This window comes from Schistocerca piceifrons, chromosome 1 (genome assembly GCF_021461385.2).
Source record: "Schistocerca piceifrons isolate TAMUIC-IGC-003096 chromosome 1, iqSchPice1.1, whole genome shotgun sequence".
In the NCBI taxonomy this organism is placed as follows: Eukaryota; Metazoa; Arthropoda; class Insecta; order Orthoptera; family Acrididae; genus Schistocerca; species Schistocerca piceifrons.
This window is the reverse complement of record NC_060138.1, coordinates 996,630,327-996,644,735: the sequence shown is the minus strand read 5'-3', so window position 1 is coordinate 996,644,735 and position 14,409 is coordinate 996,630,327. Positions and strand designations below refer to the sequence as shown.

The 14,409-nt window shown below is 39.3% G+C and overlaps 1 protein-coding gene across 1 annotated transcript in view; it reads right to left on the bottom strand.

The window, feature by feature from the left end:
- Positions 1-369: 369 nt before the first annotated feature.
- Positions 370-14,409, bottom strand: part of LOC124784535 (protein krasavietz) — a 49,127-nt gene continuing 35,087 nt past the window's right edge. The window contains exons 9-11 of the mRNA XM_047254111.1: positions 2,605-2,824; positions 1,184-1,306; positions 370-1,061 (exon numbers count right to left, since the gene is read on the bottom strand). Coding sequence (XP_047110067.1) covers positions 1,033-1,061; positions 1,184-1,306; positions 2,605-2,824 — 372 coding nt within the window. The 3' untranslated portion in view covers positions 370-1,032. The remainder of the gene's footprint in view (positions 1,062-1,183; positions 1,307-2,604; positions 2,825-14,409) is intronic.

The following is a 14,409-nucleotide window of genomic DNA, read 5'->3' as shown; positions in this document are numbered from 1 at the left end:
TTACACTTCACACTGAAAGCATTTAATAGGTTGATAAAAAGGTGTAGTTGTTGATCAAGTGTACGCCTCACAGCTGAAACTCACATTGTGCATCTGACATGTAAAGGAATGCAGCTGTGCAATAAATTTTATTTGAAAACCTGACACTATGCAATAATTTAATACATATATCAATTGCCAACTAAGATAGTGCTTTTATATTGTAAATTTAATTAAGACTTTATACACTGCTTTGTATTGCAGATTTTATCTAAAGAATACTTTATCCTCTCTTTTGCTTAAAACAAAAGAATTCATTCCAACAAAGAAATATATACCGGTATATTCGTGCATACAAGGAAGTACACACAAAAAATAAACACACATCAGTTTCTATTAATATGTTTATTAAACCCTTTCCTTGAGGTAATTTGGGAAAGACTTCCATCTTGTAGATAAAATAAATCTCATTTACAAAGATTCTTTTCTATTTGGCAGCATGATATAAACATTGGCAGACACGGCCGATAACTTCACCAGACAGACTATACCATATAAACAAATATATAAAAAACAGAAGGTGATAATTAATAAACTTCAGTTAGAATTGAGTTACCTTCTAACGTGGTGTGGTATTTTCATCTCTAACGAATTTATTTACATTTTTAAAAATACCAATGCAATAAAAAATTTTAATCAGTGAATCAATAACAAATAAATGACCTTAAGTGTTCTCTTTCAGAACTCAGAAGAAATTTAAGACTATGAACTTTCCTTTATCTCGCTGACATATGACTACTGTACAAGAGAAGAATAAGGCACCGCAAGTCAGAGATGAATATACCATTCTCGTTGTTCCTTAAAAGTAAGTTATGAATTAATCCTGTGAGTAATATGCAGTAAAGAAATGGAAACAATTTTTCACAACTGTTGTTCAGTTCAAGAGTTCAGTATTTCTCCGATTTCACTGCATCCTTGAACACTACACCGAGATGACCTTCCAGAAAACTGTTAATTCTGTAACAACAGCAGTTCCACAATTGTTCCTTTTCTTTAGTCTTCCTCCTCACCAGATTCGGATTCTGTAATAGTAGTGCAGGATGTTACATCAGAGGAATAATAGTAATTTCAAAAATATCTTCAATAAAAATTCTTCAAAAATATCTTCAATAAATATCCATAAGTATCAGTAATAAGTGTTTACCTTCTTCAGCATTCTGTAGCCACTCGACAAATTTTTTCATTTGGTCCAGAAACATCATCTTTCCTTTCACTGAGTGACCTTCCTTATACCATTTCAAAATTACACCCTCTGACAATACATCAGCTACATGAAACAAAAATAAAACAAAAAACTGTTATATACCAGTAACTGAAGGACAAATATCATTACTGAACAGAAAATGAAATTTAAATTCTTGTTTCTGGATATATACGGTATTGGAAATGGCTATTAGACTTCAAGTCTGTCACAAAATCATTTGTTACAACATGATGTTTCTTTTATTTTATCAATTGACATCCTAAGAGTAAAGCTTCATCAACCCAAAGGTTGGTTTGAGGAACACGGTAGTCCTATTAGAAGAGGTATGCCATTATCACACTAACTACAGTACTTACCCTGACAATTTTAAGGGGACCCACACTTCAGTGGTGACTCCGACACACAGTGCATGTTTGCATTTTCCACATTAACAAATATTTTCTGAGGTGCAAGATGTGATAGAAAGATAGGAATCCTAAGACTGGCACTTCACTACTGAGTCACCCAGCCACACTTAAAAAGTTGGGGCGATAAAACAATTTTGACAGATACAAGAAATTTAATCTGATTCTGCCTACCCTGCAAAACCAAAACCCTGTGTCCACCTAGTGTGATATAAAATATATATATAAAAAAAAAAAATAAAAAAAAATTACAATCCAAACTGTGAAACTCCATAAGACATATGAGTATGAACTGACTTGTGTAATGTATCTCACCATTTTAACATTGGCTTACATTAGTTGTGATGCCTTTAAAATGACTGCAAATAACCAAACTGCGTGGCCACATGCATCCCTGATTTTTCTTTGTTTTGTGTGTGTTACTGGGTCCTATTAACAGGTAATTGTAACGACTTCCAGAGGCAAGAGAGAGAGAGAGAGAGAGAGAGAGAGAGAGAGAGAGAGAGAGAGGGGGGGGGGGGGGTCATGGTTGGTTGTTTTTCTATTATTCAAACACTAATTCTCAAAAGACAGTAAGAGGAACAAATGGCAGTATTGCCCAAAATACTGCCAAAGCATTTATTTCTAGAAAGACTGGTCTTCCACAAAATAAGATCAAAAATTAAAATTCCCAGAAATTACTCATATCATCATTTTTATAGTGCCTTAAATATGACAGTCTAATCTTAGTAACTAGGAAGTTCATTCATGTAATTAAGACTATGTCCCTAACTTTTTAGAAGCTGTGCCAGCAAGCCCTTGTATGATGCCTCTTGCGTGCATACATTTCTGGATGACAAGATTGAAGAAAAAGAATAAAATAATTTCACTTTAAACTTAGGTAGTTTATTATTGAACACATTTGTGCGTCTAATTGCTACTAAAATTAAATTAACACACACAAAATGTTCTACTTACTCTTGTAGAATAACAGGATAATTTTCTGGAAAACTTTCATAAAGTTCATGTTTCCATAACAATACTCTTGCACTTTGAGCATCAGTGCCAGTTCAGAACGTGCTGTGGTTGTGAAAGCTTCGAACAAAGGCGTATATTGCTTCAAATGTTTTAGTGCCTGTTCAGCTACCAGTTCTTCCTTTTTATTCCATTCAACTTGTGACATAACTGTTGTCCACACCTACAATAACAAAATGTGTCCTTTTTTGTAAATGAACTCAAAAAATGCAACATGTGACAATACACTAACCCACTGGTAAATATTCTTCACAGAAAAAGATGCTGAAGCATACCTTTACAACAGCAGAGCAGAATTCATTTTCTGGTCACAAGCCAATGAAAGACTGTCACACACAGCTATTCTGTGCCAATGCAAGCAGCGATTTGAAAATTAAACTGCTGCTTGTTTAGGATTCAGAAACTCCTAGAACCTTCAATAAGTGTGAAGTCAAGAAGAGCAGGTTAAATGTGATGTTGAGGTCCAACAGCAAGGCTTAGGTGATGCATGATCTTTCTTGTGATTGCATCAATGAAGACTTTGGGATTCAGGTGAAAAAAATATTAAGACTTTGGGATTCAGGTGAAAAAAATATTTGCTCGAGATGAATCTTCAACTCTATGCCTTGCTTGTTATGGAAATCGCTCCTGCCCCTTCCCCAGGCCTACAAAATCACCTCCTTGAAGAACTTCAATTTATCAAGATCCAATTACTGCCTCTCAACATCACTCCGTTATGCCAGCATATGGACCACAGATGATTTCTAATTTTAAGAAGCTCTGCACTAAAGCACACTTCGAGCATTGCTTTCAGTTGACTGAAGCTACCAATCTTACTCTCAGAGTTCTGGATATATCACTTCAACATCACTGCATTTGTAAATGATGATTGAAAAGGCATGGGTAGGGATCACCAAGAGACCTCTCACTTCCGCTTGATAGAACATTTGGCCAGTGTGCATTGTTAAAACTGACAGACATTTGAGTCAGTACCTGTGGAACCTGTAGTCAAGAAGTTTGTGACTATGGCCAAGAGCATGGAACCAGAAATGGGTAACACTGATATTGATGTGCTTGTGAAAGATTGTGGCCAAGAAAAGACTACCAAAGAGCTTAAGGAGTTGCAGTGGGTTTCACAGCTTTCACACCAGGAAGCTGTGGAGAGGAGTTCTTCATATGAGGAGGAGGAGGAGGAGGAGGAGGAGGAGGAGGAGGAGGAGGAGACAGTAACAGTAAGGCAGCAATCTTCCGGCACAATAAGAGAAATGCTTAAAGCATGGGAATCAGTTGCATTGTACATTGAAAATCATCACCCTAATAAAGCAGTGGCTATGCGCACAACAAATTATTTGACGATAATGCTGTGTCACATTTTCGCCACGTGTCAGCAGAAACAATGACCATAGATAGCTCCCTAGTAAAAAAGAATTAGTTATGTATCGTGAATAATAAAGTACACAATACTATACATATAATTTCCTTTGAATAAATGGCATGAATAAGATAAAACTTTAATAGCTAAACAGATTTACCCACACGGGCAAGCAATATAGGTCTCTGAACTTTGTTAAAACTAATGCAACATACTTAACTATATTAACTGTTTCAGAGTACTGAGAATTTTTGACAGTTTATGTAACAAGAGGTCCTCTTGACAGAATTCTTCTGAAGTGTCAAGCTTTGAAAACGCGTCACTTTATTATTATTGTATACAGAAACATTTCATTGTTTTCTTTTAAAAGCAACATCAATGAATTCTGAAATTTAGAGCCTAGGTATTAATATTTTAGCCAACGGCCTTGCTGCCGTGGTAACACCGGTTCCAGTTAGATCACCGAAGTTAAGCGCTGTCAGGCGGGGTTAGCATTTGGACGGCTGACCATCTAGTCTGCCGAGCGCTGTTGGCAAGTGGGGTGCACTCAGCCCTTTTGAGGCAAAACTGAGGAGCTACTTGATTGAGAAGTAGCGGCTCCGGTCTTGGAAACTGACATACGGCCGGGAGAGCAGTGTGCTGACCACATGCCCCTCCATATCCTCATCCAGTGGTGCCTAAGGGCTGAGGATGACATGGCGGGCAGTCAGTACCTTTGGGCCTTCATGGCCTGTGCGGGACCTTTTTTTTATTTTTTTAAAGTATTTTAGGTTACCTCCTGTAGAGGTACATTCACTACACAGGTATGATGTGTTGTGTTGTGTGTCACACACAACTGACAGCACTACAAGTATAAAATCTTAAAAATATACAGGACCAGGTTTTTGCTTGCAGTTTTGCCTAAGTGCACATACATCACACGTAGCACACATGCACACAAAAACCACGTGCGAATTTATTTCACATACACAACATATTACACACATATTTCCTGTATCTGTGGTGAACTTTGTTCTGTAGTTTCACCTGTATTCTAAGGAAACTTCATTCTTCCAGTAATTAGTAGTTGTTTTGAGAAAAAGGATTATCACTGGTAATTGTCCGATCATCTACTATTTTACATAACACAAGTTTACAAAGGATGTTAAACGCAATTCTCATGTGGTTGCTGCACTAAACAACACAAATAAGAGAGATTATGTGACACCCTTTTATAATATTCAAAGTCAACTAATTACGAGAAAGAAATACTAACACGTCGTCTTCAGACATTTCTACATGTCATTCTTTCTCATTGTGAACACCACCTCTAGTGTAGTGGGGTCATGTTACTCCCACATAACTTTTATGCTAATAATGAGCCATGTATACGCCAAATTTGGTGGAGATACTCCAGGTGTTCCTGAACTATGCTTTTTATGTTATGCCTTTTCCCCCAAACCCTCAGTCATATAGATGCTAAGGATGTCTTATTGTCACAGGGAAGTTTTCCAGGTAGCAAGTGATACGTGGGCAAATCTTGGTGGAATTTTTTCCCCCTCAGAAACTTCAGAGATATTCTGATGAGTCCCTGTTTTTGCACCCCCCCCCCCCCCCCCCCGCATCGCATACCTGTAACTCTAGGGGAACAGCATTACTGTGACAGTCACCAATAAATCTAGCAACACTGAAAACTAGGGATTTGATATATGTTTTGTGTGTGTGTGTGTTTCAGAAGAAGGCCTTCTGGTCGCAAGCTTAAATGTACAGCAGTCTTTTCTTTGTGACTGACTGTCCTTTTCATAGTATTATTGAATAAACAAATTTTAACTTTTCATATTAGGTGGTAAAAAACACTTTCTCTGAAATGATACTAGGTAGAACTAGAAGAAACATTACAATAAACATTTATCCAGAAACAAATACTTTTGAGATAGGGGCCTTTTTACTTGCAGTGTGTGATGGTGTATACAGTATCCCTGTTGAAGTTAAATGCTTTGAAATTTATTTTACAGCACATTTTCGTATCTCAGCTATTTTCATGTGCAGTCACTGTTCAGATTTTAAAATTTGTCATAGTGGTTCATGCATTTTTGTAGGCCTGCATACTCATCTGCCATGAAGCTGTTGAGACAGTCACTCAACCTCTTTCAACTCAATGTCATTTCCATAGCATTTTCTGTCCATAAAATCTTTTAACTTGGCGACAGATGGTAATCACCTGAGTCAAGTGCAGGCTATAATGCAGGTGTTCAAAAAATACTCATTTAAACTGCAGAACCAAATTCTTCGCTAACACAGCAGAATATGGGTGAATTTTATCATGAAGAAGCACAATTCTGATTAACACAATCTATGCAGATTGTTTTGAATGACATGGTGTAGTCTAAAGAGCCTGACAGTGGGTTGCTGCATTTATCATCTCACCTCTGGCCATAACGTCTCTGAGTAAGATGTCCTTTCAATCCCAAAACAATGTGACCCTGTCATTTTTGATGCTCAGAGTTCTGAATTTTTGATTTTGTTGGTGGTTTCCAATGACTGGCACTGTTTTTAGATTTTTTATGAGAAATTCGGGTCTTGTTACCAATAAAAATTTGGTTAAGGAACTTCTTGCCATCCTTGTTGTACAGAGTCAGAAAAGTCAGTGCAGCTTTCATTTGTTGTTATTTGTGTACATTTATCAAATGTTCAGGAGAACCCAATGGCACACACTTTTACAGAACCCAAATCACAACTAACAATTGGATAAAGAGCTGATTTTGAAACTTCAAGAAATCACAAGCTTAGTCCATCAATAGTGAAACATCTATACCATTGATTTTTTCTTCAATCAAATTAGATCAATAACAATATGGAAGAGAGGGACTGCTACTCACTACATATTTTAGTTTTCGGACAAGTCCTTCCTCAGAAGTAAAAAACACACGTACATTTGTAAATCACACATACGTGGCCACTGTCTTTAGCCACTAAGGTCTGACTGCATCTGACATGAGCAACAATCTAGCTGAAGTGGGTAGTAGAGGTAAGAATGAGCATGAGATGGGGAGGGCAAGGGATAGCAGGGTAGGGGCGAATAGTGCTGCCTGTGGGACCTTGCAGCATGCAGGGACTTTTATGACTGTTAGGCTTAGCCCTACATTGGGGCCTACGGAAAAAGGGAGAAGAGAGAAGTAGAGAAAAGGACAGGATTGTGTAGTACTGGAGTTGGGGGCAAGAAGGTAATCAGCACATGGAGGACAGGGACTAGCAGAGCCTGAGGCCAGCAGGACTACGGGAATGAAGAAAATGTTGTAGGGAGAGTTTCCACCTGCACAATTCAGAAAAGCTGATGGGAATAATCCAGATGGCACAGGCTGTGAAGCAGTCATCAAACACATTTTGACGGTGGTCATTCATGCATACCAACAGCTTGTGGAACTGTCATGTGGAAGTAGAATATGGCACAACTGTTGCAGATAAAATGGTAATTCACATCCCAGTTTTCACAGGACTGAAGTAGGAGATAGACCGAAGATGCATGGGAAACACCTTGCACCTAGATCTATTGAAGGAATATGAGCCATTGGCCAACAGGTTAGGAGCAGGGGTGAGTAGGGAGAGAGAAGGCTATTGTGTAGGTTGGGTGTGTGGCTAAAGACCACTGTGGGAGGGGTGGGAAAGTTACTTCTTATTTCAGGGACATGATAAGCGGTATTCAAAAGCTCCAGTTATGGGTGGTACTGAACCACAAGAGTCGTGCTCCTTTAGGCTGGACAGTGAGTATGTGGGGAATGGCAGCTGGCTGGAGACACAAGGCATGTGAGGTCCGTTTCTGACGAGGTTCAGAGAATAATTTTGATGTGTGAAGGCATCAGGGAGATCCTTGACATATTCGGAGGGTCTGATACCGCACGCCGCAGATTTTGAATCCGCGCCAGACAGCATGGACGCTGAAGACCCCTAGAGACCATTGTGCCGTAACCCATGGCGGCGTGCCTCTCCTGGTCCATGTTTAATGTGAGGACACCACAGTGGAACATGTCCCAGTATCCAATAGCGGCACCCCCAATCACGTATTTAAGCGCCTGCCTCTCGCTCAGTCAGTAGGTCTAATTTTGGCGTGCATCTATCGACATCTCGCCTTCGACAGCGTATTTACATTCTTGTACTGTGTAAGAGTGTATGTGGTTGATTAGTTAGGTTTTCTTGTGACTCTGCTGTTTCTATCTTGTTGTTGTTGTTGTTTGTAAGGCCCTTTGTCGTTCATGTCCATCCTCTCCCATTTGTGTTATTATTCGTGGGCTGCTCCGTGGGTCCCGCCATGCTTTCCGTCACATCAACCCCACGACCGTTCCGGTCGCAGTCACAACAGAGGGGGACTGCAGGTGTGACGACCATGGGTGGTTGGCTGTATAGAAGGGACTTTATGTGGAATGGATAGCAGTCGAAATGGAAGTTTGTGTGTTTTATGTGGACGGAGGTACTGATATAGCCATCCTTGACAACGATTACAGTGGCTTGTTGGGACTGAAGGGGACTAGGTGAAGTGAACTGTGAAGAAGGTGTTCAGGTTCTGGAGTGTCTTCACTGTCATTCCCGATCACAATGATGTCACCAACAAATCTGAACCAGGTGAGGGGTTTGGGATTATGGGTGGTTAGGAAGAATTCCTCTAGATGGCACGAGAACAGATTTGCATACGGTGGTGCTATGTGGGTACCCACTGTTGTACTACAGATTTGTTTGTTTGTGCTTTCAAAGGTGAGTGGGGATATAGTTAGCTATAGTTATAGTAAACAGGAATGAGGTTGTAGGTTTAAAGTAAGTCAGGAAATGGGAAAGATAGTGTTCAATAGCAGCAAGACCATGCCCACTGGTGATGTTAGTGTAGAGGGAGGTGGCATTGGCATTGACATTGACAAGCATGGTGCCAGATGGTAAAGGAAGAGTAACTGTGGAGAATTGGTGGAGGAGATGGTCGGTGTCTCTTATATGGGATGGTAGGTTACAGGTAATACTCTGAAGGCACTGATTGACAAGAGAAGTAGTTGTCTCTCTGGGGGCACAGTAAACAGCCAAAATGGGGGTGGGGGTTTACTGTGGTTGGTTTTTGGCATTTTAGGAAGCACATAGAAGGTAGGAATGTGTAGAGTTGTGGGGGAGTAAAGACAGACTCAGGGGAGAGGTTCTGGGACGGATCTACAGATTTCAGGAGGGACTGGAGATCATGCTGCATTTCTGGAAGAGGGCTCGTAGGTGTATCTGCAGAGTCTCTCTGCCACGCGGTTTCTGCAGTTCATAACCAGAGTAGTGAAGACTTTTCTGGTAGGTAGGATTATATGGTTGGGATTAGTTTTTAGATGGTGGATTGAGGTTCGCTCTGCAGATGTGAGGTTGGTTTCCATGTTGAGGGATTTGGGGAATGATGGTGAGGCAAGATCCAATGTTAGGAAACTCTGGAAAGTTAACAGCGTGGCTTTCAGGCAGTGAGAGTGGATCCCAACTGTATGGAAGAGTAAACCAGGTTCTACAGGGTTTAACATTGGTTCTGGAGTGAGATTAGTGTCAAAAAAACTGTTTCCACTTTGGGGCTCAACCCCAGCATAATTGAACTTGTGAGTGGGGCAAAAGGTAAGATCTTTGGAAAGGACAAACTTCTGTGAGACTGTCCCAAATGATGGCCAGCCTGAGCATTCTTTATCACTAATGTTCATTCGTCTACAAATAAACTTGATGCACCATTTTGGAACACATGGCAAAAATAGAATTAAAATATTCTATTGGGTTTTGGTCGTGTTAGTTGGTTCAGTTTAGTTTGGATCGCTGGTACTATTTCACTTGCATCCTGTAAACATCACAATGTTCTGTTAAAGGATTCTCTCTTTTATGATGAATCTGACTTTATGTAATTCTGGTCACTGTGTAGAATTTTTTGGACCAGCGATGCCCATCTGGACTTCTCTGAACCACCTTCTTTGCTGCAGGAAACTGCTACCAAATGATGACTGAACTTGTATATTCACTTTCTACCACCCATTACCAGCTGTTTATTGCATAACTGCATTTACAACTCAGTCCATTAACACGATGCTAATACATTCTTTCTTTATGAGAACTCGAACCAGAGCACCACCGATCTAACAGCAATACAAAAGCTTTCCTACATAAAAAGTATAAATAACAAATCACAACTTGTTTTTCGCCCAAGAAATTCCATAATCCCGTTTATTCTGTGCGTGTCTTCTGGGTCAATGGACAGCATACCAAATGTCCAACATAATCAGCATTCTCCTGGCTTCCATACACCGGGCTACATCTTCCCTTGTACGTCCTCTGTATGGACAGCAGCTCTGTCAATATTTGACCCCCCCCTATTTTACTTAAACATAAGAAACATCTTTAGCTGATGCAACAATTCTTCAAATAGTGGAGCAAGACTTGATCCACAATTTCCTGTTACATTACAAACAGAATGTTAAGTCACCTCATTTCCATGAATTTGCATTTTATATCTACCGTATTTACTCGAATCTAAGCCGCACCTGAAAAATGAGACTCTAAATAAAGGGGGGGGGGGGGGGAAATTCCCCAAATCTAAGCCGCACCTGAAATTTGAGACTCGAAATTCAAGGGGAGAGAAAAGTTTTAGGCTGCACCTCCAATTCAAGACAAAGTTGGTCCATTGTAATATGAGACACAATTTAGGTCGAATGAATGACGATACAGTTACAGTAGTTTGGTTCGAGTCTTAAGCTTTACCAGGTAGCCATTGTTTGTCACATTATGATAGTGCGTGTTTACGGCCTGTCATCGCTCGCGCCATGGCTTGCTTTTGTGCGCGCTACCGCTGCTTACAATTTTTTTAAAATAAAAAAAAAAAAAAGAAGAAGAAGAAGAAAGAGAGAGAGAGAGAGAGAGAGAGAGAGAGAGAGAGAGAGAGAGAGAGAGAGAGAGAGGGGGGGGGGGGAATCGTCTCATTTAGCAAAACAATGACAAGAGACTGCTATTTGTTGTTACTTACACTGCTGCTTTCTTTGATAATGATCAACAAGAACCAAGACTGCGCATGATAGAACATGTTCTGAACGAGAGTTAGGCGAAAATTTTTCTCCGTTTGAAAATCTTTGCGGCCGCCTCTTTAGTACATCAAATTCTGCACAGAAATTAGTCATCTTAGATTTAAAAATCTAGTCAGTTGCCGTGCTTCATTTCTGACTGTATCACTATTAGGCATAAGAATAATATGAATATAAACATGACACGATATGTATATTCTTCCGCGTTTGCTGTTGTCTCACTCTAGTTTCGTAGTTTATTAGGCAGACGGGATTTAAATTTAAATGAGATAGCAGCAAACACGAAATAATACATGGCAAAATGTTTATATTCGTATTATTATGGTGAAGAGAATACTGCTTGTGATTCACATTTCATCATCAGGTTCCTATTAGCAACCAGCTCTTCTCACAGGTAGGAAAAAATTCAGAACGTAGAGTTGGCCATATTGGCAAAAATCCCAAACAGTCTTACCAGTCGGATTTTCGTAGTACATTGAAATTCTGCTACATTTGAAGATGAACAATACGGAATTTGTATTTACTTCGTTGGATAATGTATGAAAATGCAGTGGTCGAAACTCGGGGCGGAGGAAAAAAGTTCGTCTTCCACTTTTTTTTTTTATTTATTTATTTACTGACGCAGAGGTTTTGGCACCAGTATTTATCTTTGTGCCTACAAAGCATGCCTGTGCTGCGCTACATATATTCGATGGCAGAAGTTATTTGTGGCGGCACCTTTCAACGTTTTTCAGAACTTCTGCTTGCTTTGCACTCAATTCTAAGCCGCAGGTGGTTTTTTGGATTACAAAAACTGGAAAAAAAAGTGCGGCTTAGATTCGAGTAAATACGGTATTAATTTTGACAGAGCAGACTGTTATTGCAGTCAGAAACAACCGTTAATTTTATCACTCATTTTAAAATTGCACTATCTCTGTAGCTGAATGATTAGTGCCGCTGTCTTCAGTGCAGAAGGAGTTGGGTTCATTCATTACCAGTACCTCATCAGATTTATTATTATTTCTTTCTTTTCTCAGACATTATGTCTGGTCAAAAATGGAAAGTGACGCGGACCTTGATCAAGCGTGACTTCCTTTTAACTATACGGTATATGTTACATTGCATTTAGGAACTTTCGGGTAATTGAACATGTGTCAATAATTACGGATTTCTGTAGTTGTATATGTAAGTTTGGATGTAGCTGTATTGAGTTGATGTACTGGTAGATATTGTGTGGTATGACTTCTGTAGTTGATAGTATAATTGGTATAATGTCAACTTTATCCTGATGCCACATGTCCTTGACTTCCTCAGCCAGTTGGATGTATTTTTCAATTTTTTCTCCTGTTTTCTTCTGTATATTTGTTGTATTGGGTATGGATATTTCGATTAGTTGTGTTAATTTCTTCTTTTTATTGGTGAGTATGATGACAGGTTTTTTATGTGGTGGCGTTTTATCTGTTATAATGGTTCTGTTCCAGTATAATTTGTATTCATCATTCTCCAGTACATTTTGTGGCGCATACTTGTATGTGGGAACATGTTGTTTTATTAGTTTGTTTTGTATGGCAAGTTGTTGATGTATTATTTTTGCTACATTGTCATGTCTTTTTGGGGTATTCTGTATTTGCTAGTATTGTACACCCGCTTGTGATGTGATCTACTGTTTCTATTTGTTGTTTGCAAAGTCTGCATTTATCTGTTGTGGTATTGGGATCTTTAATAACATGCTTGCTGTAATATCTGGTGTTTATTGTTTAATCCTGTATTGCAATCATGAATCCTTCCGTCACACTGTATATATTGCCTTTTCTTAGCCATGTGTTGGATGCGTCTTGATCGATGTGTGGCTGTGTTAGATGATATGGGTGCTTGCCATGTAGTGTTTTCCTTTTTCAATTTACTTTCTTCGTATCTGTTGATGTTATGTGATCTAAAGGGTTGTAGAAGTGGTTATGGAATTGCAGTGGGGTAGCCGATGTATTTATATGAGTGATTGCCTTGTGTATTTTGCTAGTTTCTGCTCGTTCTAGAAAGAATTTTCTTAAATTGTCTACCTGTCCATAATGTAGTTAATATAATAGAGGGAAAAATTCCACGTGGGAAAAATATATCTAAAAACAAAGATAATGTGACTTACCAAACTAAAGCGCTGGCAGGTCGATAGACACACAAACAAACACAAACATACACACAAAATTCAAGCTTTCGTAACAAACTGTTGCCTCATCAGGAAAGAGGAAAGGATGTGGGTTTTAAGGGAGAGGGTAAGGAGTCATTCCAATCCCGGGAGCGGAAAGACTTACCTTAGGGGGAAAAAAGGACAGGTATACACTCGCACGCGCGCGCGCACACGCGCACGCACACACACACACACACACACACACACACACACACACACACACACACACACACACACACACACACACATATCCATCCACACATATACAGACACAAGCAGTCTGGTCTGCTTGTGTCTGTATATGTGTGTGTGTGTGTGTGTGTGTGTGTGTGTGTGTGTGTGTGTGTGTGTGTGCGTGCCGAGTGTATACCCGTCCTTTTTCCCCCCTAAGGTAAGTCTTTCCGCTCCCGGGATTGGAATGACTCCTTACCCTCTCCCTTAAAACCCACATCCTTTCGTCTTTCCCTCTCCTTCCCTCTTTCCTGATGAGGCAACAGTTTGTTGCGAAAGCTTGAATTTTGTGTGTATGTTTGTGTTTGTTTGTGTGTCTATCGACCTGCCAGCACTTTCGTTTGGTAAGTCACATCATCTTTGTTTTTAGATATGTCCATAACGTAGGTTTTTTATGTCGATAAATCCCCTTCCTCCTTCCTTTCTGCTTAATGTGAATCTTTCTGTTGCTGAATGTATGTGATGTATTCTATATTTGTGGCATTGTGATCGTATAAGTGTATTGAGTGCTTCTAGGTCTGTGCTACTCCATTTCACTACTCCAAATGAGTAGGTCAATATTGGTATAGCATAAGTATTTATAGTTTTTGTCTTGTTTCTTGCTGTCAATTCTGTTTTCAGTATTTTTGTTAGTCTTTGTCTATATTTTTCTTTTAGTTCTTCTTTAATATTTGTATTATCTATTCCTATTTTTTGTCTGTATCCTAGATATTCATAGGCATCTGTTTTTTCCATCGCTTCTATGCAGTCGCTGTGGTTATCCAACATGTAATCTTCCTGTTTAGTGTGTTTTCCCTTGACTGTGCTATTTTTTTTACATTTGTCTGTTCCAAAAGCCATATTTATATCATTGCTGAATACTTCTGTAATCTTTAGTAATTGGTTGAGTTGTTGATTTGTTGCTGCCAGTAGTTTTAGATCATCCATGTATAGCAAATGTGTGATTTTGTGTTGGTATGTTCCAG